The sequence below is a fragment of the Fragaria vesca genome, linkage group LG5 (assembly GCF_000184155.1).
Source record: "Fragaria vesca subsp. vesca linkage group LG5, FraVesHawaii_1.0, whole genome shotgun sequence".
In the NCBI taxonomy this organism is placed as follows: domain Eukaryota; kingdom Viridiplantae; phylum Streptophyta; class Magnoliopsida; order Rosales; family Rosaceae; genus Fragaria; species Fragaria vesca.
Window position 1 is genome coordinate 26148438 of NC_020495.1, and position 27271 is coordinate 26175708.

Here is a 27271-nt window from a genome sequence, read left to right on the forward strand (position 1 = left end):
GGATCCGACAACGTTAAGGGCTCGATCGAAATGGTCAACCATAATCCATCGTCACTTATCACACGAAAACGCTCATATCTCCCTCTATATTACGTAGTTTGGTCAAACCTTCTACACAAAAAACTCTCACGTAGATGAGACGCAACTGCCCATATAAAAATTTTGAGACATTTACCTTCCGACGATAGGGCTCCCCATAAACTCGAATAACGGTAAATAGTAGACACGTTGTGATTCCGATGACTAAAATTCACAAACCAAAATTCGACCGTCAGATATGATCATTATGACGAAAGATGTCTATGATAAAAAATTCAACTGGATCCGACAACGTTAAGGGCTCGATCGAAAGGGTCAACTCTAATCGAAAATAAGAAAACTGCATTTTGATGCCCTAAACGGACTCCGATGGCCAAAAAAGCCTATACATCATGGCATTAGCGATGAGTTTGACTCGTAGCGCCGTTACGCTTCCGGAAAGGTATCACAATAGTCAATCAGACACCAAACGCCAAATCTGCAGCATAGTGAATAATAAGGGTAAGTCAACTATCGGCACCGAGACTTTACCGGAATACTATGATTTTTCAACCGTAGACGTATTTCACCATTCTGGTCATATCTTATTTCACGACTTTTTTGCGTTTGAAGGTTCTACGTATAGTTTTTTTTTCTCAGATGAGTTGTTGTCTAGATCTGCAAATATAAGGCACTTTAGCCGACGAAATTATATTTTTTCGTCGGCTAAACTTTTAAAAATTTCGTCGGCTAAAGTTTAAAAAGTTCGTCGGCTAAACTTTTAAAAATTTCGTCGGCTAAACTTTTAAAAATTTCGTCGGCTAAAGTTCACAGACTATAGCCGACGAAAAAAATTATTCAGCCGACGAAATATTAATTTCGTCGGCTAAAGTTGACCATAGCCGATGAAAATTTTAAATTAGCCGATGAAAAAAAATTCGTCGGCTAAAGTCCACTTTAGCCGACAAAAAAAAAATTCGTCGGCCTGGTTTTTTTTTTTCGTCGGCTAAAGCCTTTCTTCTGGTAGTGTTGATAGGAGCCATTTATATAGGGAATTACACAATACCAATATGGTAAGGATATGAATACATAGATTTAGTTAAACTACATATCCTATTGGCACAAGGCCAAAACACATATAAAGAATATCTAGAAAGATACAGAATATCCTAGAACAACTTATTTTTTATTGAACATATATAATATATCTTGTCAAATCCTAATATTGCATTACCAATTTTATCATGAGAAATTTTATTCACACATACCAAATTTCTTAATGCACACCCATATTTCTTGATATATTTTTTAATACAATTTTACCCTTCTCATAAAAAAGATGAAAAAAAAAACAAACAAACAAACAAATTTCAGTTTGTGATGCTAATTAAGTTTTAAATTTCTATACATATTATTGGAAGTCTGCAAGCTTCCTAATGATATCAAATTTCCACACTATTATTGTTTGTTAAGCTTCAATTTCTTACCAATTAGATTTGAATTTTAGCTGAAGAATTGGTAGTATTAATCATAGAGCTCAGAAAATAGAGTGATATATTAAAGAGCAGCAACTTGCTTCGAATTGGTTTTGGCCGAAGGAATAAGAAGGTAGGTTAAAATAGTGTGTATTAAGTAAAATAAAAATGGCATAAAAAGAAGTTTGGCGAAAATAATTAGATAAAAAAAATTATAGATGTGTATTAAGTATATAAGGGTGTGTGAATAAAATTTCTCTTTTATCATTTCTATTTCCTTTTAGATTCAACAATATGAGCAAAGGCCACTGTGGCCTTTAAAAGTGTACGTTGTATTCTTCTTTATGTGTGGCAAATGTGAGTATTAGTGGAGATAGGAAGAAAATTACCACACAAGTGTGGATTGCAACACCTTTTTGTTGTTGTGGGGATCAATATCAATAATATTAGTAATGAACTTTATTAGGTAATGAGAACAAATTATAATATTACGTATTAATAGCAACCATTCATTATGAATAAATCTTACAAATGTTTGTTACATATTGAATTAGATGAAGACTAACTCCTTTTCAAATATTAATTAGTTTTATTGATGTAGAATAATTTACACCACTAATAAGGTGACTTTATTTTATGAAAAGTGATTCGATCATACTTTTCATCAACAATGCATGTGTACAGGTAAACAAGTACCAGGTAATTAAGCATATTTCCCAGCAACATGACCATGTGATCCGCACCATTTATAACTTTCACTTCATTTGGTGGATTATTCTCTATCATCCACATTTGCGCATCCTCCTCTATTGAAAGGTCTTGGTCAGAAACGATGAACACTCTTGGAACCGATCCATATTTCTCCTTGCTGAGTTTTATGTCTTCTTTAAACAATGGGAAAATTCTCACCAAAGACAATGCCAGTGTTAAATCCTATTCAGTAAGGCATCCAAAGAAGAGATGTTAATTAGTAACTTAGTATTAGCTGACCAATTGAAATATGGATCAGTAATTAGCACGTAGAACACTAATCAACTATGAATTAATTTTAAGGTTACCTCTGGTGGTGAGAGCTGGTACAGCTTCGTCGCCAACCGCTTTGGCCCAAAGATCATTGCGGATGGAGGATTGTCGACACCTTGATCATTTATAAACTGGGAGTCTGAAACCACCGTTCTCTCTACCAACTGTATAGGTTTAAAAAGACAATAACCTAGGTATGAAAGAAAGGGTACGTTAGATTATGTCAGTGGGCTAGTTAGGCATCACCTTTTGATAAATGGTCAAGTAACTGAAGTCAGGACCAGGCATGAAAGCAGTAGCAAATACAGCAGCAGCAATTTTCTCAGGGAACATCTCCATGGCGATCGATATGACGGGGCCGCCCATGCTGTGTCCGACAAGGATAACCTTCTCTTCTGGTGGCAGAGACCCCAGAAATTCGAACAATGGCTCAGCGTAGTCGGAAAACGAATGAAGTTGTTGTTGCTGTGTTTGGTTGATCCCGGATGCCGGAAGGTCTAGAGTTGTAACATTGTGACCTGTGGAGCTCAATAGAGTTGCCAGCTTATACCAACACCACGCTCCATGACCAGAACCATGAACCAGAACAAAATGCTTTGAATTCTCCATTTTCATATAAACTGATCGATCTCTTTCTGTTCCATGCATTGATCTGGTGTTACTTTTATACTCGAGCTAGCTAGCCTAGCTCGGATGAGGAAACCAAGTTTGTTGTTTCTTCCTCAACAGTTTTTATTGGTTAACAAAGAAAGATTATAATAATATTGAATTAACTGCTGAAGTGATCGATGATGAAGGCAGTAGTAATTTATTTAAAATAAAATTAAAAAAAATCGGCCTTGACCGGTGGTTAGCAGCCGCCTAGGTAGCAAAGTCATCTTCCTCGATCCAAATTAGCAAGAATAGAAGAGGTCAGAGTCCTCTGTTTCTTCCTCACAACTCGCAAGTTTTCATTATTAAGTTCATAGGACCTCTATATTACTTAATGTTTACATTTTAATGCTAACTAAGAGCTAACTCATATGTTTACTTAATATGATCTCGTTTAGTTTGCGGAAATGAAAGTAGTTCATTCATCTCTTTCATGGGAAGGGAAAGTGAACAAGAATAAATTTTCATTCCGATGTTTGGTAACGCAAATAAAGTTATTAGGAAAGTTCTTAAAAAATATAATAAAATATTATGATGTGAGTAATAAATGAAGGGAAAAAAGGAAGGAAAATGGTTCCATTGGATTTTGGAAGAAGCCACTTTCTCCCATATTTTCCCTTCAATAAGGAAAGTCTGTCATTTCCTTTGGCTTTCCCAAATGCAGAAAAGGAACAACTTTCCTATCATGCTGCCTACTTTCCGCGAAACAAACGAGGTCATTTCCAATGCTTAAACCATAATCATGATGGATCGCCATATATTCCCTGCATGTGTCTAAACTATCAGTACTACCCTTAGTAGCAGAAACACACAAGGATTGGGGGGACTAACGTACTTTCATAGAATCATAGCTTAGGTAACCGTAACTCGATCAATAACCATGATGATGATCTTCATGTGAATATTTCTCAGCAATCTGGAGGAGGTGGGAGAACAGCTCCAGCGGTCTAGAGAACATGACCATATGATCGGAACCATTTATTACTTTCACTTCATTTGGGGGGTTTTCCCTGATCATCCACATTTGTATATCCTTCTGTATTGTAAGGTCTTGGTCGGACATGATGAACACTCTTGGAACCAATCCGTACTTCTCCTCGGTCAGTTTTATTTCTTCACTGAATGTAGGGGTAGGTTTTACCAATGTCGATGCTAGTGTTAGATCCTGTCCATTGATGCATCAACAAACAAAAAAGAAAACAGAAAACTATTAGCTGACAAATTGAAAAAGAAAAAAAAAATCCACCTGCAGACCTGCAGAGCAGGATCATGGTGGGCAGTAATTTGTTATAATTTCCGGGGTTGTCTATAGCGTATCATATACATGGATGTACTGTAGAATTTTGTCAATTTTCTGCTTTGTTTTGAAAAAATATGATGAAAAATCCATGGTTCCTTGCAAGCAAGGAAGCATTCTCGCTTGTTTCAAAGCACACAACTTACACATATCCAACTGAAATCCGAGTATAGTGAAGATGAACAACTTACTCCTTGTAAGCAAAACAATTTTAATATTGTACCTCTGGAGGTGACAGCTGATACCCTTGCTTTTCTCGATTAAAATTTACCCATCTTGGAATAAGCTGTATAGTTCACAAAGACATAATCTCTGTGAATATATTTACGAAAAGGAAATATGAGAGGTGTTTGTGGTCGTGGTTATGTACAAGTCATTTACCTTGGCAGATATAGTTAAGTAACTAAGAGAAGGACCGGGCATCACAGCACTAGCATATACAGCAACAGCAATTCTCTCAGGGAACCTCTCCATAGCAAATGATATGACAGCTCCACCCGAGCTGTGGCCGACTAGGATAACCCTCTCCTTAGGCGCAAGAGACCCCAAAAATGTGATCAATGGCTCAACGTACTCCGAGAACGAATGAACTTGCTCTACCTTAATAGGGTTAATCCCAGATGCTGCAAGGTCTAGTGCTGTGACATTGTGACCTGTGGAGTTCAATAGAGTCGCCAATTTATACCAACACCAAGCTCCGTGATTGGCTCCATGAACCAGCACAAATTGCTTCTTCCCATTGAGGATTTGGCTTGGATATTGATCAGATGTGACTGTGATACTATTGCTACACATCGTCACCAAGCAAACAAGCAAAGCAAAAGGCACAACAAATTGCTTCACTCTCATATTCTCTATTTTCATCATCAATATCTTTCCTAAGCCTGCATTTGCACTATTCTTTGATACAGCTTCTTACTCTATTCTGTAATGGGTGGTACTCATCACTCCATCAGTACCTGTACGTGAACCTCTCGTTTTTTTTTATTTTGTTTTTGTTTTTGTTTTTTTTCTGTGGTCGTTTTCTGTCTGGTGGATAAAAATTAAAAGGATCATATGAGCATCTCACGAGTCACGACTGTCTAACAAGTTACAGCTACACACAGACTCGAAAGCATTACCATAGAAACGACAATGATAATTCTCAAATAATTCCAACCACAGTGATACTATAGTCATACTGGATTATTTGCTGCAGCAGATTCTGTAGTCTTGTACGTAAGCTGCAACAATGCTTAAGAAGCTCTTACTTCTGGGACACGGCACTGCCGCACTGGGACGTTAGTGAGAGAAGTTAATACCCCATATGAGACTTTTCTTTTCTTCAAACTTGACTATCTTGGTAAAGATTTCAAGAATAGATTAACCAATTATGTAGTCACCGGTCACCACATGTTGAGATATAAATGGGTTTATAAGGGTTCAGACCACTCTATCCATTGTCAATTGGTTTTGGATTTGAACCCGAGACTACGTCATCACGATATCAAAGCGGGTTACTTCATCAACATGTCCAATAGTTTGAAAGCATAGTGGTCTTTATGGTTAAAACAAACGAACTGCGTACCTTTTTTTTTTTCTTTCTCTAGCAGAGTAGCAGATTCTACAATCTTGTAAAGTTGTACGTGAATTTCTACTGCAGTGTGCTAAAGAAGCTTATATTTATCAAACTACAGCACCAAGTGGTTTAGGACCAAGCATGAATCTGCGAGTGTTCTCACTCATCCAACTTATAATATTTTCTATCCATGTAGTTATTGCAGACTCAGTAAACTCTACTACAAAATTGAATAACCAAGGACTAGCTGATCCTGCAACGAAAGCTAAGAGTTAAAGACAATTAAACATGCAATGGTGATGAGTCTAGGTAGAATAGGCAAAACTTTTTTTTGCTGATAAAATAGGCAATACTGTTTATGGAAAGTTTTAGCAAAAGCAAAAGCATGGCTCGACTTTACATATCTGAAAGGAATCTAGTGGTAAGTCAAGCCATGCAATATTATTCCAGATTTATAGCCAAGGAGAAGGCCAACAAGCCAGATGAAGCTGATACTGCCATGGTCCCCCTCAACATTATTTTCCCAGAATTTTCCATGGTCACTGATCCACATTCATTCAATAAATGCAATTACTATATGTCGCCGTAGAGTCGTGATAATATTGAGTTATCTTACCAGCATTGTCCTTCTGATTCGCAGTTATGTAACTCTTCACATATAACCTTTAGACTAGGCCTCACTGGTTGGCAGGACCTCCTCTTATGACTTCCACTTCAAAGGAATAAATGAGATCTGCAAAACTTTATGCAGGGAGGTAATCCAAAGTCCCCACAGTCTTGTATGAGTCTATTTTTCTTCCTCAAAACAGAGTTCCTGAAATCTCATTAAGCTGCAAGCAAGAGCAAGAAGTTCAGTTTGGGTAGTTAACATTCATTATTGTTTGAATAATGATAAACTCCATAAATTGTTTTATTTTTCTTGGGAAGTAATATATGAGATTGGTGATTGTTGACTTGAGCAAAATCAAACTCATTCCAAAGACACGCACCGGTTCAGAAGAGCATTAGGATTGTAGGGAAAGAGATTCTTTTGGTGGAGACTTTCTATCGAAGTTTTCAAAGAAAGTAAGCACTCTTTGGCTTCTTGGAAATTCTCTCGTCTGTGCTTGCAATCATATTTGTTTTCATCATCACATTCATCTTTAAGGAATGAACCTCCAGAGTCTTCCACTGGTGCACACAAATCTCCATCACAGAAACTCGATCCATTCAATGAAACTTTTCTTTTCTTGCAAGATGACTGATTTATAGCTTGTTCACTCAGTGGAAATTTTACAAATAAGCTCCATGAATCACACACTTTACGCAAGCACCTATAAAATCCAAAGTCAAGTCAGAGATACAATGACAGGCAATCAACTGCAATTCTCTTAAGTCAACTAAATTATTCAAACAAACAAATGTAGTGAAGTGGGAGATGAGTTTTCATTACTTCATAATTTACCTTAGAAGATATTCTGCACAAATGATTCCAGTATCTTTTGAAATAAGGTAATCAAGTAGCACCTGATGGTCATAGCTTAACTGCAAAATAGAAGGAAAAAAATAATTCTGTAAGTACCAAGAATTCAATGGGAGTAATTAGATGTACGAAAATGGCAGCATTATACCTCTAGAAGAAATAGATGGAATAAGAGTACAGGATTGAAGAGATCTGAGACAACGAAAAGCACATTGCCCTTTGAATCCTGAAAAGATCCTTTTTCCTTTTCAAACCTGTATTAAATTTGTTAGTAGAAACGATACATACATTTTACAAGATGGAAAACTAGGATATTGACTCCTTACTGTTTCTCAGCAGAAAAAGGTACAGAAAGCAATTGCAAGAGCACTTTGAACAATACATCATCCTGCAGTTGATAATTAAGCCAAGAAAATGAAGACATAGGACTAAGAAAAATTGCAAAAAGTATAGGTAACCTGTTAAAAAGATGATGCAAACAAACAAACAAACATGGAGAGTAACTGGCTAAGAAGTTGGATAAAAACATAATATAATTTCAAAAATAAAGAGTGACTTCAGATGAGAATGGGGCACCTCTTTGATGTATAGTTGGAGGAAGGATTTGGCAAAGTCTGTACATTTTTCAATGTATGTTTCATGGTCCACTAACATATCTGTCAGAAGATGTCCTTGAAGCCAGTTATATAGCTCCAACAGTCCTTTCTTTCTTTCACAACACTGCAACTCTGCATTTGAGTCATAGTCCAAGCATAAGTTCCAACTTGCACAAGCACATTTTCTGTTAGTGCTTCCTTTTGAGTTAATCAAACTAAAAGAACACCTCAGAAAAAGAAATACAGCCTGCCTTTGCAGATGGGGAGAAGACAGACAATTTACTTCTGAATCAGAAACACTGGAAAGAAACGGAGAGCCTTCCAAACAATCTTCCTGATTACACTCCAGGGTAGACATTGGTTGCCGCAGGAGCTCTTCGAAGTAACAATGGATAAATTGCAACCATAAAACAAGAATTGTTGATTCTGGACAAGCTTGGACAATAAGCCTGATCAATAGCACCTGCAGGATATGTTTTAGAGTGTACTTGTAATCAATTCTACAGTAGTAATCTCATACACACATAATGCATAAGCATGAATCTAATACATATATCTCATATTACCAGCTAATTGTCAACAAACATGTCTCCAGTAAAATCACAGCATAAAAAAATCTCACATTTTGAAAGGATGTAGGGAATTATTTTTTGTGTCTAGGTATTTCTCAACAGTCTCAACCAAAATCAATATGGTATTAGCAATAGGGTCTGAATAGCACTTTTTTGTGTCTACTTGGTCCTTTGGAAATACTACTTTAGAAAAAATGATACTTTGAAAAAGCTTCATGACATCAAACTACTAGTCCATTCTCAGAGTTGCTGCATAGCACCACAAAGAACACACCTAAGATTCTATAACCATAAAAGATAAGACTTGGATTAACTCTTACCAATAACTTATGTTTGAAGTACTGAGAGATGCGGTTGTTAGAGACGACACCATCCACTTGCTCCCCAACGCACAAACATAAAAGCTTAGGCACAAGGTTGATGATTGTTGAGAAAACTGGATGATGCTTGTCTAGAGATCCACCTGCAGCATCGATAACACCACCTTGCTCAACCAAAGAACAGAGAAACTGAATCAAGTTTCCTAGAAACAAGGTTCTTTGGAATAAAACATCTGCCCTGGAGCTTTTCAGCGCATCACCATTCAGACTGACATGAATCTCATTCAATAAATCCCAAGGCACAGTTGAAAGAAAAGAATTAACACACTCAACAAACACTTCCACAAGTTCCTCATCATCCTCAGACTTCAAATACTTCAGTATATCACGTAGCACCCTAACAACACCAGCTGCTACAGACCAGTCACCATTTTTCAGCTTAACTTTCACCACAAGAATCAAACTCGACGTACTAGAACTAACATCACTAGCTCCAGTTGCCAAATTTGTCCTAGAGCACGAAATCGCCGCTGTGATTGCTAAATCCAAACAATCACACAACAAACGAATAAAGTCCTCCCAGTGGCTTCCCTACAAAAACACACATAAATGACATAATCAACCACAAAACGTCACCGAATTGCCATATAAATCTACTCGAAAATGCAATGAAACTGTAACATACAGAAGTAGCCACGAATTCGGATACAACAGCTAGAACATTGCAGGCCAGATGCTTCACATATCTGCTCTCCACAGTTAGCAAAACAATCTGTTCAAAAAGCAACAAACTTTGATTTTCTTGAACCATATGATTCATCTACTTAAATTCCAAAAAAAAACTTACCAAGTGAGTTAAGATTTTACTGAGAGACACACAGTCATTCTCACAATCCAATCCAACCACCACTCCCTGATCACAAAAATTAACTCAAAGTTTAGACATTCACATATTTTTCACCTTAGAAATTTACTTTTTACAGTTTTCAGAGAGAAACAGACTCACATTATCAGTGTCGAAATCAACTTCTTCAATCCGGAGCTTCACTTTCCGAAGAACCTGAGAGAGTGTCACCAGAATTTCTCTCTCTTTCGTCACTGAAACGTCATCCGCTTCCTGCAAAAGCGAATTGAGCTTCTGAAACAATTACCAAACAAAACCCCCAAATTGAAAACCCTAAAATTTTAAACTCACTGTGAACTGCCGGAGAGCATCGTTGATCAGACGGTGAAGCTTGGACAGATTGGAATCGCTGCACATTTTGAACCGACGACGAAAGTGAAAAGGGTTTCTCTGAGAGTTTCAGAGATGACGAAACGGTGCGTTTTGGCCGTTTTGGCTCAAGGTCAGGGACGCTTCTGGTACATATTGCAATTTTCACTTGGGAAAATACCAAAAGGCTCAATTTTTTTGGCGGGTAAAAGGGCGTAGGACGACGCCGTTTTGGTTTTTATGCCACCGTTGGGTGAACCCATAGCGGCTTTAATACAAAAATGCACCGCCATAACCTCGCTCAGGGAAGCGCGTCGGATCCACTCGCTGCTCCTAACCACCACAACCGTTGGGTCACGGTCGGTGTATATGTACAACAATGTGTTGTCTATGTATGCGAGGTGCGGCTCAGTTGGAGACGCACGCAAGGTGTTCGATGAAATGCCTCAAAGAAGTGTGGTTTCGTTCAATGCGCTAGCCGCAGGGTATTCTCGGAGTGCAGAGACTGCCGGCTTGGCATTGGGATTGCTAAAGAAATTGGGAGGTGAATGTCTGAGGCCGAATGCTTCGACTTTCGCAAGTGCGGTACAAGCGTCATGTGCTCTTGAGGATTGGTTGTTTGGCTCTTTGGTTCATGCGCAAGTTGTGAAATGTGGGGTCTTGAGTGATTTGTGTGTTCAGACAGCTTTGCTTGGGATGTACTCCAACTGTGGGGATTTGGATTCGGCCAGGAGAGTTTTCGGAGGGATTGTTGATAGAGATGTTGTGGCTTGGAATTCAATGATTTTCGGGTATTTGAAGCATGACAAGGCCAAGGAAGGGCTTCGTTTGTTTGATAGTATGTTGAGGATTGGTGTTATTCCTACTCAGTTCACATATTCAATGGTTTTGAGTGCGTGTAGCAGATTAAGAAATTTGTATCTGGGGAAAATTATACATGCCCGGGTCATAGTTTCAAGCACAGAAGCTGATTTGGCTTTGGGAAATTCACTGCTTGACATGTATTGTAACTCTGGTGACACCCAAGCGGCTTTTAGTGTTTTCAATGAAATGAACAGCCCTGATTTGGTTTCATGGAACACCATGATTGCAGGCTATTCAGAAAATGGGGATGGAGAGAAGGCGATGGGTTTGTTTTCCAGGTTGAAGAAACTGTCGCTTCTTAAACCAGATGAGTATACTTTTGCAGCTATCATTTCTGCAGCAGGCGCAGACCTTGCTTCTGACTATGGTAACCTTCTTCATGCCCAAGTCACAAAAGCAGGACTGGAGAAGAGTATGTTTGTGGGAACTGCACTAGTGTCTATGTACTTCAAGAATAGTGAAACGGATAATGCTGAAAGGGTGTTTTATTCCATTCCTGAGAAAGATGTTGTTCTGTGGACTGAGATGATCATGGGGTATTCGAGATTGGCTGATGGGGAGAGTGCAATTAAGCTCTTTAAAGAAATGTGCAAGGAAGGCTATATGTTTGACAGCTTTGCTCTCAGTGGAGCTTTGGGTGCTTGTTCTGACCTTGCCATGTTAAAACAAGGTGAGATGATCCACTCGCAGGCCTTGAAAACAGGATTTGATGTTGAAATGTCTGTGTGTGGGAGTCTGGTGGATATGTATGCCAAAAACGGTTGCCTTGAATCAGCTTATTGTATATTTTCCCGTGTTTTGGACCCTGACTTGAAATGCTGGAACTCAATGCTTGGAGGATATAGTCACCACGGCATGGCAGAAGAAGCATTGAAGCTCTTTTTTGAGATCAAAAGGCATGGTCTTGTACCAGACCAAGTAACATTTCTGTCACTACTCTCAGCTTGCAACCACAGTGGGTTGGTTGAAGTAGGAAAGTTCTTGTGGAATTGTATGAAGGAGAATGGTATCCCTCCTGGGCCTAAGCACTACTCTTGCATGGTGAGTTTGTTAAGTCGAGCTCGACTACTGAATGAGGCAGAGGAACTTATTATCAAGTCACCATTTAATGAAGACAATCTTGAACTATGGAGAACTTTGCTGAGCTCATGCGTCATCAATAAGAACTTGGAGATAGGAGTTCATGCGGCAGAGCAGGTTCTAAAGGTCGATGCGGAAGACAGTGCAACACATATCTTGCTTTCAAATCTCTATGCTTCTGCTGGAAAATGGGATGAGGTTGTGGAAATAAGGAGAAAGATTAAAGAACTGACGTTAGAGAAGGATCCTGGGCTGAGCTGGATTGAGGATAAGAGGAATATTCAGGTATTCAGTTCTGGTGTTCAATCTAAGGAAGAGGTTGGTGAAGCCGGAGTTGCACTGCATTGGCTTCAAGGAAACATGGTAAGATCTCAGAGAGATGAACTTGATGAACCTATTTACACCACATAATATGTCAAAAGAAATGTTCCTAGAAATCTTTGTATGAAATCAGTACACTATTAATTCCTAATTTTAGAATTGACACAAACTGTTGCATGTTTCAGTGCCAAGAATTAAACAACAAGGGCCTTCATCGTAATATAAGAAGTGATATTTTTAAGTTGCTATAGGGGGTTCAACTTAACTAGCTGAAGAACTGATTTTGACATAAATTGAAAACTTCAAAACTGAAACTAAATAGTTCTAGATGATTCAAATACAAGCTCTCGCATTATTCATATTTTAAAAACGAAAGACCAAATTAAAACTTTCTAGGGTGCAGTGTGTTACACCAGCAGTGAGCAATTTATTGTTCTAGCAATTAGCATAATTGTAGCTCACTGGCATTTAAGTGTACTTCTGTGCTATCTCCAGAAGAGAATAGGAAAGTTCTTCTGGCTTTGAAAACATTGCCATATGATCAGCTCCTTTGATCTCCACCACATCTTTAATCGCGCTGTTTTGTATCATCCAATGCTGAAATTCCTTCGTTATTATCAAATCCTTTTCACAAACTATAAAAGCTTTTTTAACCGATCCATATCCCTTATCTGAGAAGTTCTTCATCTTACACACTTGTTCACGAAAGAAGCTACTCTTCCTCACTAGAGTCTTGGCCAGTTCGAAATCCTTTGAACAAACACAATGTAATTGCCATAGTTCAGAAAAACTTGAATAAAACATACCTTAACTCCTTAAGTAAGAATCAACACCTATTCTATTATCAAGAATCATGGAATGAGAAAAAAAAAACTATCAAGGGTGTTTTTGAGAGAACGATACCTCAATAGGGCTAAGTTGATAGAGCTTTGTTGACAAGAACTTGGGACCGAAATAGAATGAAGTTAAGGGTTCTTCTCCAAACTGTTCAAACTGAGAGTCCAACCAACCGTCTGATGGTATTGTTTGCAAAAGCTGCAGGCATGTCCACGTAGAATAGAACATACATATTTGTCAAATTGAAAGCACTGTATATAGTTATGATTTAAATAGCAACACAATTTGGGTTAAAAAAAATTTCAAATTATTCAAAAGTTATCGATCGAGCAATTTTGCTCTGAATTTTACCACGTACGTACGTAGTGATTGATTGGTACAGAGAACAAAATCAAAAGTAGCTATTAAAGCCAACTCCGAATAGGAATAGGATTTACTTGTGTTACAAGGCTTCTCCGTCTATATATATAAGCATATATAGGTATGGACACCTTTTATAGCTACTTCCTCTCTTATCCCCTCAATCTTCCTGCAATCTTGGGTTCTTGCTTTTGGTTGTTCGTAGCGTAAGAGAGAAATACTAGAATCCATGGCGTTTCTCTCAAGGACAAGGAAGAAGGTGAAAAAAAATAGATCAAGAAAGGGTGGTCACAAAGTCTCGGTTCTGAAGTCACTTCCCAATGATCTTTTGTTGGAAGTGATAGCTAAGGTTGCTTCGAATTCATTCGATGATCTATGCCGCATGAGGCAAAGTTGCAAGGAGTTTAACAGGGCAGGGCAAGATGACTACATATTCCAACACGTATCGATCGACAAGGTTCCACTCTTTCCTTTGAGGAAAAGGAAACGATTTTCGGAACTTTTGAGACGTTGCAGGAAGTGTGGCAATGCAGAGGCTCTATATCGACAAGGGGTGCTTGACCTTTTCAACTTAAAGCAATACAATTTCGAATCGGGATTTGAGTATTTGAAGAAAGCTGCAGCAAGAGGTCACAGAGAAGCAACGTATGTGTATGGGGTGTTCTCAGCTTGTGTAGGAGGTGAGGCGAAGCAACAAGGTCTACAATCCTTGTCTAGTCTCGATCCTAAAGATTTAAGTGAATCAAGAGAAAGGTTTATGACATGCATACGACGTATGTGGGTGAACTATGAAGTAGTAAGTACAATGCTTGCCTACAATGCTCGTGCTAAAACATGCAGCCAATGTGAAAATTTGCAGGATAACTTTGTAACCAAACGAGGCTGGGAGGATCAGTACGACGAAGGTGATAACTTGAATGGGTGTGATTCATGCAAGATGAATCGAGAAGTAAATATATTTTGTGATAGACTACGAAGGGGTTAAATTATACTAGATAGGTACTTGTGTATATATGACTGCAGATTTTTCATGGAGTACTAGTGCTTGATGAACCCCATATTAACGAAGTGCTTACGTTTTTTTTTTTTTTTTTTTTAATAGAATGAATTGCCATGTTTTTATCTGTTTGGAAAAATAATAATAATAAAATAAAATAAAATACCTTCAAAGTTCAAACTATTCAACCTTTTTTTTTTTGGTCGTATTCGAACTATTCAACTTCCAAGGCCAAAACCAAGTTGCTAGCTAACCTCCAAGTCCCAATTAACCACTTAGCTATTGGACAAAAACTTGAGTGGAAGTAAGGCTAGGACAAGTCAAGCTCTACTATTAAGTATTAACCATTGTGGACAAGTGCTTATTATTGACATTACAATATGGAAAATCTAGACAAACAGTTGGACAAATCAAGACTAAAAAAGCTGAAAATAGCACGAAAGCTTCAAGGAATCTGAATTGAAAAGCAAAGAAACATGGTACTTGTAGAATAGTGATGGACTCGATCATACTTCCCTATCAGATTATGAATGCTCAACCACCATTCACAGTGGAAATCTAAGTGAGTATTGAGAGAAGAACACACCTGATCCACAACATACGAAGGGTGGTGTGTGGTATCTGGCAAAAAAGCAGTCAAGAAAACAGCAGCAGAAATTTTCTCAGGGAACTTCTCCATGGCAACAGACAAGTTCATGCCCCCAAGGCTGTGACCTACAAGGATCACCTTTTCTTGTGGAGCAAGTGATCCAATCAACTGAAGCAGAGGCTCAGAGTACTCTTCTAGTGAATGAAAATCTTCTATGGACTTGGTGTCGATGCCTGAACCGGCATTGTCCAGGGCCGTGACCTTGTGACCGGCATACTCGAGCCTTGGCTTGATTTTGTACCAACACCAAGCTCCATGGCCTGCGCCATGGACTAGAACGAAGTGCTTCTGTGAGTTGGTTTCTGACATTTTCTCTTAATTGATTGTAGAGAGCACTTCACTCCCCTCCCTTAAATAGTTGGAGCTTCAACAAGTAAAACAGGCTGAAGCCAATAGGAAACTGGTCTGGATGTTATGTGATTTAGACACGTACATTATGAAGCCAATAAGAAGTTTCAACATGTTAGGTGAAATTAATGGACAATATGATGAGATAAGATCTAGAAAAATGTGAGGTATTCTGGGCTAATATTTCTTCCCACTGTCTATTGTGGTAAATTATCTCATTCATGTCAAATTAATCATATATATCTTGAGTGTGAAGTAGCAAATAAAAGAAGCTTTTATGGGTTATATTTCAAAGTAGCATGAATATGGAGACAATGTATGAACTAGAAGGCATGACTTTTAACGAAGGCTTATACACAAGTTCTTCCTCATAATTATTGGGGGGTTATAATTAATTCTCCTATGTATTAGTGAATTTCACCTGTCAAAGTTCATTTCATTCCAATTAGATGAGGGCAATGATACAGTTCACATAATTTTGGGATGAAGATACACATCTAGGCATTCATGCATGCTATATACACTATTGATCGTCATTGTCATTTTCACTACAGTCACAATTACCTACATCTACTTCTAATTAAATCTTGAAATCAAACATGTATGTCTATATATGATATATATATATATAGAGGGTTCTTCCACTAAGAGATCTTTTTTTTGGCTTATAAGAGGGACGGGATTTTATACCAAATTTTCAATCACATTTTTAAATCTTAACCGTTCAGTTTTTATATAAATCTTAATATATATATCACTTCTGTAAAATTTCATCCAAATTGGTCATCGTTAAGGTGCTTAAAACTTTGATAAAGATACGTGTAATTCAATGAATCTGTAAATCAATAATTAATCAAGTTGAATGAGTTTAGAGATTATATTGAGGGAAACAATTTTTTTTGTTCAACTTAACAGTTGAAAATGATATATAGATCAGAATCATCTCAACTTTTGAATAAAAGATTCATCGATCAATGAGATAAACTTAGTTATGTGAAAAAAATTGAAAGAATGAATTTATTTACTTATTTAGGGAGATAAGGTGTAACATTGAAAAAGTTTCATAATATTAAGAGACTTTCATAACATTGAATCTAATTTATTTATTTCAAGGATTTTGGTATCTCCACCAGAAACGTATTGGTACGGTGAAGATGAATCTGAAAGTCAGCAAAAAATACAAAAGCAGCTTTAATATTTGTCATTTAGAAAGATGGTCAGAGCGTGCAATTTCATCCTATGCGAAATTTTCATTACACTCAATTTACTGTCAATTCAATTTGTGCATATTTAGTTCATGAAGGTCTTGTCATGAAAGGTCAGACCAGCTGAGCATAATACAAATCATGAGTTCGATGTCACTTCTAAGTATCAGTATATGAATTAGCACAACTGTGAGAGAGAGAGAGAGAGAGAGAGAGGTTATTCTCCATATTTAAGGCCTTGATGGGATAACAATTTCCCATGTATTACTGCATTCACCTGTAAAATTTGACAACCATTTCACTTAGATGAGGGATGGTGTATGAATAGTATGTTAGTTTACATAGTTTTGGGATGAAAATATGCATCTACTATAGTCTTTCATGCGACTATAAAAGTTATGATTTTCTAATCACACCGGCCAGTCACAACTATCTACACTTTCTGAATTATTAATGTGAATATTATATTTAAGATATTCGAGAAAACTAAAACAGCAGAGAAATGTGCTCTTCAAGGATCAATATAGTTCAATATCTAGTCAACTTAATTCAACTTACGCAAAATACATAGTTCATCAATCTCTCAAATCAAATTGATCATATTTGGGTTTTGATAGCACATGAGTTGAAAATAATACATCAAACCAACATGTCAATGTTTTATAGAAATCTTATCAAAACTATCATTATTGCATGAAATTGTGAGAAAATACTTCAGACACCGACTACGAGCATATTTATCTTCAATTAATACGTTATGGGAGTGAAATTCACACCCATGTTATTCTTTAGTACTCAAATCTGAAAAGTGTTTCTGTAAAACTTTCACCAATAAGAAGTTAAGAACAAATTAAATGAGAAGTGCGGGCTAAATAGAGGAGTATAAATTTCATTTACATATGATATTGTATTAGTTGCTCAATGACTCAATCAGTTTGCCGCAAGCATTGAGTATACCAGGTGAGGGACTTTTAACAAGTCATCAAACTTGTGAATCTATGGGCAATTCACTTGATGCCTTTACTATCTCTTTGAACAAGTAGAATAATTGAGTTCTACATGATAATTGCCAGAGAAGGGTGGTGGTATTCAAGCAATATCTGCGGTTGCTTAATCGAATCCTACTGATACTAACACTGGTTGTTTACACCCTCTATTTTCTTAATGCAATAAAACAATCGTAACCGAGTTTGGATCATCTTGTTTTTAACATTGAGGCTCATTTTATTTCAATGAAGACTCAAATTAGTCACTTTACTGTCAATTTGTGCATATTAGCCATTTTACTAGCAACAATCGCGCATGAAGGTTATATCAGCTGAGCATAACATAATCAATGAGTTTGATGTTACTTGTAAGTCTCGGTATCAGTACATCATTAGCACAACTCAACAGTCAAGTCCTCCACCAGATATCACAGCCAAACTCCAAACCTCTCATTAGACAACTTTGACATTTTCTTATTTGAAGCTCCCGATGCTTAGACAAATATTCTACACTTTCTCTAGTGAACACATTCGAAAAAATCTGATCTAAATCCTATACTAATGTTACAGTGACATGGATGTTTCGACATCTCATCGCAACATTACAGTACACTTTGAGCTGAGGAGGCAGTACAAGATTCGGTGGAAAACTCTGGGAGATCAATTCACTTCCCAGCAAACAAACCTAATGAGCAAAGACCACACTCCTTGACCCTTGAAAACACAGATACTTTCTGAAAATGAGCTAGTGGCCTGAAACGGTTATACCACTGCAACTAACGTCGGCCAGACCGAGTTTTCGGCTTTGTTGATTTCTGCAATAGCATAACAGGGGAACAAAAGTTATAAAATCAGAGGCTTTAGAGCAGGTAAACAATTAGAAGCCCACATTTGTTCCAAAGCAAATTTTAAGTTACAGAGCTGAACAAAAATTCACTAACCGTTGTAGCCCCAAAGCTAGACCCAAATGATGTTGCAGGACCTGAAAATGTGATGAAGAAGATAGTTATTAGCATCTGAAGAGTGATTTTATTTGACAAAAGATATAACTAGCAGAATTAAATCATCCTCTGGAAACTGGCTGCTAATCACAAAGATCTAAGAATGATAAATCCGATAACATTTGGTATAAAATTGTGTTTCATGAGAAGTTGGTGTTATGACATTGTAAACGATTTTCATCCCACTGTATATGGCATGCTAATAGAAACAACTCAAAAAACCAGTTATTATCTAGCATGATATTATAGGATATTAGTAAGGTAAGCCACAAAAAAAAAAGACTACATATCCTAAGCAGCATTGTTCAAGCCAGTGTAAACTGTTACGAGCCACATAATGGTCGCTAACAAATCAACAACAACAGCGAAGGAAAAAGCTTCAACTAAATGCTATTTTAAGATTTATCCAAGCCACTTAGATTGGTAAGCTTTGACTTGCCCCAGTGATGTCATAATACATTAACATTACAAATTTACAGTCTTGGGGACAATGCAAGTGGTAGAAACATATATCAGAAGACTTTTGCATGACTTTTAGCATACACCATACAATGAGGCATCCCCATATGACACATTCAGTACCTCAAAAGGCCTCCTCAAACATTTGTCTGGTCTCAAATATGAAAAAGCTGCTAAATAGAATAAACTTTTTTGCTGAAGGTAAATCGATGTAAATTAAGAAGAATGAGACCGTACCAGAAGCAAATGGAGTAGAAAATAATGAACCTCCCACAGGAGTAGTAGAACCCAAGGCAGGAGCAGTATTTCCTAGCAGAGAAGCAGTCGTCTGCGGCGTAGCAGATGATGGTCCAAAAAGAGAAGATACTGGAGCAGGAGTGGTTGGTGTTGCAAACAAAGATGAAGTCATGGAAGAAGAAGATGGGGCGGAAGGTGTACTGAAAAGTGAAAATGCACTCCCAGATGAAGCTGCTGCAGTAGCTGCAGATGTCTGTGGAGCCGTTGATGCTGTTGATGCCGCTTGAGTTCCTGAGCTAGTCAACAATCCAGCCACTTGTGTTGATGGTTGTGAAATTGCAGGTAAATGCAAAGTTGGATGCACTCTCTTAGCAGCAGCTTCTTGCCTTGCTGTTTCCCTCCTATCAGCCTCAAGAAATGGGTCATTGGAATCCCCTAAGCGACGCTGGTTAGCAAGATAAGCTGCTTTCATTGATACAATGTACTGATGAATACTCTCCACCTAAGAAATGTATCATAAACAGGTTAGCTATCACACAGGTCAAGAAAAAGCACACTGCCCCATCAGTTTTCAGATAAGCATGTGGATGAGGTATCAAAACTATATATAGACCAACTCAAGACCAGAAACATTGTACAAGCTATTAGCTTTTAGTTCATTCTAACATTAAATGACTAAAGGATACCTCATACAAGTCGAAATAACTCCACAAAACTATTATTGTTCCCAACTTTGTATTGGATTGTAATTAGGAAGAAAAACATAACAGGTTAAAATAAAATGAAATTCTTTCATTTAGGTCTTGAGAATCAGCTTTTCTTTAAAGCGAAACAAGATGTATGAAAACTAACTGTTTACAGCAAGTCAAAAACACTGAAACTATAGCAGCGTACTTTGTTGTCATACATAGGGCAACAAAGTACACATTAAGGCTGATAAAAGCCAAGTACAATCTACCGCATAGCTCTATAATGAGCGTTAACTAAACACATAAGATTTTCTTTTATTTACCTTAGCAGCCACGTGAACAAAAAAGTCGTGCACATTTGACATGACTTTTGGAAGAGATTGCAACAAAGAGGAGCCATCATTGGTATAGTTCCTCTCTGAATTTAAAAGGAGCTGCTCGATTTCTTCAATCCATTGGCGGCACTCACCGAGATACTTCTCAAATCTTGCAATCGTGTGCTGTAAGAAGGGGGATGGTTTCCTTGGAACTCCATTATAGAAGTCAAAAACTGGAACTATAGAACTAGTAGTTGGTTGACTAGTTGAGCCAGGTGTTACTGTTGCTCCAGGAGTCTGTGAAGGTGCAGTGCCATTTGAAGTACCTCCTGCATTTGGACGAAGAAATCTTGGACGTAGCATCATGAAAGAGCGAACAGCAATCTCACTGTTCCTTAACATCTCTTTTACAGTAGCCATCAGCTCCTGCAGCAGAGCTTTCTGACGGTCCATGGCAGTACCTATTCCCCCAAGCTCCTGCATGGATCACACAAAACATGTAATTGAATTATACATTAAAAAAAAACTAGTACAGACAAGCACTTGATATTTTTCTTCATTTTCATGGTCACATTGTTCAGTTTCCTCTCAATCTGACAAATTTTAAGACTACATCCAATAGGAAAAAAAACAGTTCAAGGCTACCGTATTGTCTAGTAACACAATTGTAAAAAAGTCAGACTCTCCTACATGATATAAAAGGAATGGAATCTACTTCCACATAGGTCAGAGCCCAGAGGTAGGAAGATTTACGTTTAAGATTTCAATACGTAGTTGGAACTACAAGAAAAGAGCTACTTTCCTACTCTCACATGAAAACTAAGGATGCATTTTGATACTTTATTCAACAAGGAGTCGACCAACTGAAGTTTCCTAGTATGACTCCATAAAGCACATTCACATTCTTGCTATATACTTCTATATATTCTACAAAATGCAACTTTCAGAGCACATGGGCTGCTCTGAACTAGGCCAAGCCCCCAGACACAAGAGTCCAACACAGTATACACCACAGGGTATAGTCTAAACACATGAAAACTAAGGATGCATAAACTCAGTATGATGAAAAGCAGTGTATAGTCTAAACACATGCATGCCAAACTAAGTAAGATGAAAGCAGTTTCTTACAAAATAACAACATCGTGATACCAACAGTGAACACAGAAAAAAATATATATATCAGAACGCAATCATCCAAAAGCCAACCTGAACGATACGACTTGCATCCTGCTCAAACCCGTCATTGGAAACTGACGAATCATACAGCCGACTACACTGATCCAGCCTCTGGCTCTCGTCCCTGTACCCCAGTATGTGCTCCCTACATCCAAAACACCACTTCAGCAGCTCAGCTCACAATCATAAGACTCAAAAAGTAAACTCAGCACCGTAAACCATTCATTTCCAAGAACAAATCTTTAACCTAAAAAGCTAACAGATAACACAACATCATAAAAAATTCAACATCAATTAGACGAAAACCAACTCTTAAACCCTAATTAATCAAAATCCTGCTCTCCTCCACCTACATTCTACTCAATTAACCCTAATCATCACCCTAAGCCCTAAATTCAACAGATACACACTACATACTCAATCTGGAACAGAATCTTCTGCGAATCGGGGTGCAAATCGCTCCACTTGGTGCCGTAGCTCGCCGGAGCCTTGTCATTAGTAAACAAAAACAACTGCTGCTGCGGCTGTTGCTGCTGCTGCTGCTGCTGCTGAGGCTGAGGCTGAGGCTGAGGCTGAAACTGAAGCGGCGACGACTGAGGCTGAAACTGCTGCTGCTGCGGCTGAAACAGCGACTGCTGTTGCTGTTGCTGCTGCTGGGGCTGAGAGAATAAGGAGGAGCTTTGCTGGAAGGGGCTCGGCGACGGCTGAGATTGCTGGAAGAGGCTCGGCGAAGATTGGAAGGGGCTTGGGGATTGCTGCTGGAAGGGGTTCGGGATTCCGAACAGGGAGGAGGATTGCGGCTGCTGAGGCGTTTGCTGCGGTTGCGCCGACGAGAATAACGGAAACGACATTGTGGGAGCTCCGGTGCGGATTTTGGGGGGTTTAAAACCCTAGAGAGAGCGGAGAAGGGGGAAAGTGAAAGACGCGCCACTTTGTTTCAGTCTGGATCTTATTGAACCCACTTTGGTAATTTCCCAACCCGAAAAAATGGACCTCTTGGGCCTAAGCGGCTCGGTGGAGAAGATGCGTGGCTAGGCGGTGCGAGTTGTGAGGCCCCACATTTAAAATTAAGTAAAAATAAAACCTACAAGTCCTGTTTTAAGAAGAATAGGCGACAGGTCGTTTTTTCTTACGGACGTTTTTCTTGTTTTTTTTCTTGCCTTGGAAATCAAAAATGATTTTTTTTCGGGTTAATTGTAGTTGTTTAGACTCAACTTTAGAGTTGGTACATTGTTAAACATTTCCAAGTACGTTAGAGCATCTTCAGCATCTTCGAAAAATTGAAATCAAATAATGAAAAAACAAATCTGTAATTTTGGTTCTGGTTGAAATAGCATATCTTCAGTAAACACTCTAGTTATACCTTTGATCTTTCTTTTAGATGTCGCCTCCGAGGAAAAGATATAGAACGCGCCTCATGCGCGATTCCTAACCCCTGCAACCTCTATTTTATCTTCCTCTCGTCCGGTTGCATCACAGCACCAGCTCTGGCCTATGACCCAACCATCGCACGTGGTGTGCGGCCGGACGGGAAGTCAATCCACTAGCTGGGTATAGAGTATGAAGTCAACTAATCTCAACTCTTTCTAAATTATTGGTCACCCCAACACCAAAACAACCCATCAACCACCATTTTAAACCGTCAAGAGAGCTTAATTGTCTGCTTGCTTAAAATGCATTTTGGCACTTATCTGTTAGATTATGGGTGCTCACGCGTGTGTTTATCACCTCCCATTTTTGTTGTTTTCGATTCTTGGGTATGTTTTTTGGTCCTCTCTCGGCAGCCTCAGCTTTATCATGGCTTTGATATAATTGGTGGATTGTATGATGTTTTGATGAAGATTTTCCTCTTGGTTGTGGGTTTCCATATGAATTGTGCATTGGGATTTGGTAGATATCTGGTACTCAGGTAACAACGTTTCGATTTAGCACTCCTCACTTACTCACAGCTGTTAGCGGCGACGACGACGACGGCGACGACGACGGCGACGACAACGTTAGTGTGCATGGGTGGTGTGTGTGATGAATTTGTTAGTATTGTTGCATTTATGATTTCGAATGTAGGGCATTCGGTCCATAATTTAGTAAGCTGGTGGTTTCCTTTCACTCTTTCTATATTGATCGAGTTGGATACTCATGCTTTTCGTTATTAATTTTTGGGTCTTGTGTTTGCAGATTTGTTATTTTGGTTCGACCATTGATTAATGAAGTATTCATTTCTCTCTCAAACAAAACCTTGGTTTAGAAAAAAATCTTACCTATTTGTATGTTATTGCTTGTACAACAGTAACAACACTAAGATGCAGAAGAAGTGACAAACAAATCTTGGTTTGGAAAAAAAAAAAATCCTCTAGGAAATGGAAAACCCATGACTTAAAAACTGAATTTTCATGCAAACGACCAGAAAAACTGAATTTTCAAACAAAAAAATAGTAAAAAGGAAAAAGAACTTCAAAATTGAAACAGTTAAAATGACATGCACTTTTTTTTTTTTGTCTGAAGTTAGAGTTGAGTAATTATTCCATATATCTGAAATACTATGTGGCACTGTCATATGGTGTACTCAGCTAATCATATAATTTAAATTCATGTGGAGACCAACAAAAGACGGAAAAAAATAAAAATAATTAAATACACTAATTAAAAATAAAATACGTGGATTAATTTAATGAGATTAAAATGAACCGTACAAATAATAAAAACATAAGAACAATGAAGTTAAAACGACACCTCGGAGATCTTTTTCATTCTTTATCGAACGGACCAAATCCCTTTCCTCAATGGCCAAATCCCCCTGCCAAACGTACCGGCGCCGAACCCGAAGCTACCGGAACTGGCTGGAGCTCCCGGAGGATGTCACGGCGTCGATACTCTCCCGCCTCGACGCCATCGCAATCCTGACGCGAGCTCAGAAGGTGTGCATGAAGTGGCGCAGAATCTGCAAGGACCGTCTCATGTGGCGCACCATCGACATGAGAAACGACGGGTTTCTCCGGGATTATGACTTCTACTTGGAAAAGATGTGCCGCCACGGCGTTGATTTGAGCTCCGGTGGTCTGGTCGATATCAATGTCGAGCATTTCGGCACCGATGAGCTCCTCAAGTATATCACTAACAGGTATATTCACCTCTCTTCAAATCTGAACTTAATTTGTTTCGAATAATTGAGCATGTATCTAGCGTAAGTTTGGCTTTGTGGGATTGAAGGTTTCAATTTGATGTTTATTGGCCCCGTCTTGGTTGCCGGTTTGGTTTTGGTTAAAATGGCTTTGTGGAGGATTTATATGAGCTCAAAGCCGGGAGTTTTCATATTTTGTTCGAATGCGCCATATTAATCTCCATTGATGGAACACTGAAGTTGGATCTTGGGTACTTTGGTTTGAGAATTGTTACATGCATACACGCAAAATTGGACTCTCTTACTCGTGTTTCAGTGTTTGTTACAGTGAATCATTATGTTAATGTCCAATTTTCGAGTGTTTTGCTGTCTTTGTATGGCAGCTAACATGTTCTTGTATTACCTTTCTGTAGTTCGAGTGGAATTAGACGCCTCCGTTTAGTCTGTTGTTACGGCATAACCGATGAGGGATTGATTGAAGTGGCTTCGAAACTTCCGCTGCTGGAACACCTTGAAATCTCTTTCAACTTTGCCTCTGCTCAGTCTCTAGAAGTGATTGGGCGCGCTTGCCCTCTCTTGAAGTTACTCAAGCTGAACAAGTATGGGTACGTACAGATACCCGTATCATGAGTGTGATGATGATGCCGTTGCGATAGCATCCGCAATGTGTGATCTACGCCACCTGCAGCTTTGCGGTAATAAGCTGACCAACGACGGCTTGCAGAAAATCCTTGATTGTTGTCCGAATCTTGAATCACTTGATCTGCGCAAATGTTTCAATATCAATTTTGGGGTAGTTTTGAAAAGAAGATGTAGTAAACACAGATTAAAAGTTTACGGCTTCCTGATGATTCCACCGAAGACTATGAGTTTGATCGTGCAAATCGCAGAGAGTTATATGCTCAAACCAAGTGCGATCCGGATTATGGTGACTTCCTCCTATTTGGACGTTCTGTTTTTGGTCGAGATTGGTGTACAGCATCAAGTTTACGGAGCATTGCGAGAGTAACTATTGTTGTAGTATGTTAATAACTTATAGCTTTAAACTTTTCTCGAGCATATAGCTTTTCTTAGTGTTGTTGTAGTAAGTTGTAATACCAGTTAAGAACTTGAGATGGTTGAGTTGAGCTCATGTAACATCATTGTATTAAGCTAGTTATTACTTCCCAAATTAAGGTCAGTCTTGGTAAACCCTAAAATCCTATCAAGTAAGAGTGTTGTGGTGAACCAAGATTTTATCTGAAGCACAATGAGCAAATACTCCAAATAGCAACACAAACAAGAAGATGCTGGAGCGAGTAAAGTACTCATGGATTGAAATTACACTGGTAAACTAGTCTCAAAGCCTCAACACTATTTTCTTTAAACCCTAGGATCATTAAACCACATAATTCCCATAAGAAACCCAAAAAGAGAGGAGCTAAATTTTACAAAAGGCAAAGCAAAGCTTCTTCCTCACTTGAGACCATTTCCAGGAGTAGAAATTGCCAGCTCTGGCCAAGAACAGAACTCTCCACCACCACCACCAAGACCAACATTCACAACCCCTCCAGCCTCACCATTCTCAAACTGCCACGCGTTCATCATCCCATGGGCAACACCATTACCCCCGATCCCGGCACCACTGTCGGATCCCATCCCGGAAAAAGGCCACACAGCTCTACCGAACCCGAAGCCCATCTCCTCAAACCCAGTAGTAAGCCCAAGCCCAAATCCCCCCAAAGCCAAAAACCCTGGCTGAGTGTTGAGCAGAGAAGTAAAGCTCCCTCCATTACTCACATTACCTTTCAGTCCTCCACCGCAGCCGCCGAACTGCACCGCCCCTCCCCCGCCGAAGCCGCCTTGTCCCGCAGACACCGGCATGAAAACCGGGGTGGCGGGCAAGGCGTGATCAGACCCAGCAGAGACCATGGAACCATTGCTGGAGCACGTCCGAGACCGCTTGGCGTTCTTGCGGCTGCCGCCGCCGACGGGGATGTCACGGAGGGTCCCACCGTGGGTCCAGTAGCGGCGGCAGGACTTGCAGAAGTGACGAGGCTGAGAGAAGTTGTAGTTGTTGTAGTAGCAGAACTTGGTGTTGGTGGACTCGCAGCGAGGACACGGCAGGTGCTCCTGCTCCGGCGGTGGAGCTCCCAGGCTGCTCTGCGCCTTGGTGGGTTGTTTCCGGTTGTTTGAGTCGCCTGAGTCCGACGGCATCTGGATCGGTTTAGGGTTTGGGGTAAGTGAACTAGTAAAGTTTGATGGACTGAAGAATGAAGATGATCAACAGAGAAATGAGAGATAGGGTTTGTTGTTGTTGTTGTTGTTGTTGTTGTGGGTGCGAGGAAGAAAGTGTGGGGGGTTTATATTGAGAGAGAGAGAGAGAGAGAGAGAGAGAGAGAGAGAGAGAGAGAGAGAGAGAGAGAGAGAGAGAGAGAGAGAGAGAGAGAGAGAGAGAGAGAG

The 27271-nt window shown here is 38.9% G+C and overlaps 8 protein-coding genes across 9 annotated transcripts; 2 read left to right on the forward strand and 6 right to left on the reverse strand.

Annotated features, from left to right (window-relative positions):
* Positions 1 to 1740: 1740 nt before the first annotated feature.
* On the reverse strand, positions 1741 to 3220 carry LOC101307400 (salicylic acid-binding protein 2-like). 2 transcript variants are annotated; one of them, XM_004300509.1, is made up of 3 exons: positions 2763 to 3220; positions 2552 to 2680; positions 1741 to 2426 (listed from the first exon to the last, which is right to left on the reverse strand). In XM_004300509.1, the coding sequence occupies exons 1-3, from the start codon at positions 3162 to 3164 to the stop codon at positions 2109 to 2111; spliced, it is 849 nt and encodes a 282-aa protein (XP_004300557.1). In that variant the 5' UTR covers positions 3165 to 3220; the 3' UTR covers positions 1741 to 2108. The 2 variants fall into 2 exon arrangements, with proteins under 2 accessions (XP_004300557.1, XP_004300558.1); XM_004300510.1 differs by having other exon boundaries at positions 2552 to 2706; positions 2798 to 3146.
* An 818-nt stretch (positions 3221 to 4038) lies between these two features.
* On the reverse strand, positions 4039 to 5259 carry LOC101301116 (methylesterase 8-like). Its single transcript, XM_004301808.1, has 3 exons — positions 4846 to 5259; positions 4688 to 4750; positions 4039 to 4332 (listed from the first exon to the last, which is right to left on the reverse strand). Exons 1-3 carry the CDS (start codon positions 5257 to 5259, stop codon positions 4039 to 4041), a joined length of 771 nt encoding a protein of 256 aa, XP_004301856.1.
* Positions 5260 to 6546: 1287 nt separating this feature from the next.
* Positions 6547 to 10236, reverse strand: LOC101301400. The gene is made up of 11 exons (XM_004301809.1): positions 10168 to 10236; positions 9979 to 10089; positions 9820 to 9885; positions 9658 to 9744; positions 8973 to 9563; positions 8061 to 8543; positions 7811 to 7872; positions 7633 to 7738; positions 7467 to 7546; positions 7012 to 7335; positions 6547 to 6852 (listed from the first exon to the last, which is right to left on the reverse strand). Exons 1-11 carry the CDS (start codon positions 10231 to 10233, stop codon positions 6810 to 6812), a joined length of 2019 nt encoding a protein of 672 aa, XP_004301857.1. The 5' UTR covers positions 10234 to 10236; the 3' UTR covers positions 6547 to 6809.
* Positions 10237 to 10425: 189 nt separating this feature from the next.
* LOC101301691 (pentatricopeptide repeat-containing protein At3g50420-like) lies at positions 10426 to 12616 on the forward strand. Its single transcript, XM_004301810.1, has one exon. The coding sequence runs from the start codon at positions 10426 to 10428 to the stop codon at positions 12538 to 12540; it is 2115 nt and encodes a 704-aa protein (XP_004301858.1). The 3' UTR covers positions 12541 to 12616.
* A 192-nt stretch (positions 12617 to 12808) lies between these two features.
* On the reverse strand, positions 12809 to 15602 carry LOC101301981 (salicylic acid-binding protein 2-like). The gene is made up of 3 exons (XM_004301811.1): positions 15231 to 15602; positions 13354 to 13485; positions 12809 to 13200 (listed from the first exon to the last, which is right to left on the reverse strand). The coding sequence occupies exons 1-3, from the start codon at positions 15600 to 15602 to the stop codon at positions 12919 to 12921; spliced, it is 786 nt and encodes a 261-aa protein (XP_004301859.1). The 3' UTR covers positions 12809 to 12918.
* Positions 15603 to 18291: 2689 nt separating this feature from the next.
* On the reverse strand, positions 18292 to 22562 carry LOC101302275. Its single transcript, XM_004301812.1, has 6 exons — positions 22129 to 22562; positions 21742 to 21856; positions 20542 to 21012; positions 19530 to 20031; positions 18774 to 18814; positions 18292 to 18647 (listed from the first exon to the last, which is right to left on the reverse strand). The coding sequence occupies exons 1-6, from the start codon at positions 22560 to 22562 to the stop codon at positions 18609 to 18611; spliced, it is 1602 nt and encodes a 533-aa protein (XP_004301860.1). The 3' UTR covers positions 18292 to 18608.
* Positions 22563 to 24470: 1908 nt separating this feature from the next.
* LOC101307893 (F-box protein SKIP19-like) lies at positions 24471 to 26046 on the forward strand. The gene is made up of 2 exons (XM_004300511.1): positions 24471 to 24829; positions 25243 to 26046. Exons 1-2 carry the CDS (start codon positions 24492 to 24494, stop codon positions 25457 to 25459), a joined length of 555 nt encoding a protein of 184 aa, XP_004300559.1. The 5' UTR covers positions 24471 to 24491; the 3' UTR covers positions 25460 to 26046.
* A 238-nt stretch (positions 26047 to 26284) lies between these two features.
* On the reverse strand, positions 26285 to 27025 carry LOC101308183 (dof zinc finger protein DOF3.4-like). Its single transcript, XM_004300512.1, has one exon. The coding sequence runs from the start codon at positions 27023 to 27025 to the stop codon at positions 26285 to 26287; it is 741 nt and encodes a 246-aa protein (XP_004300560.1).
* Positions 27026 to 27271: the final 246 nt, after the last annotated feature.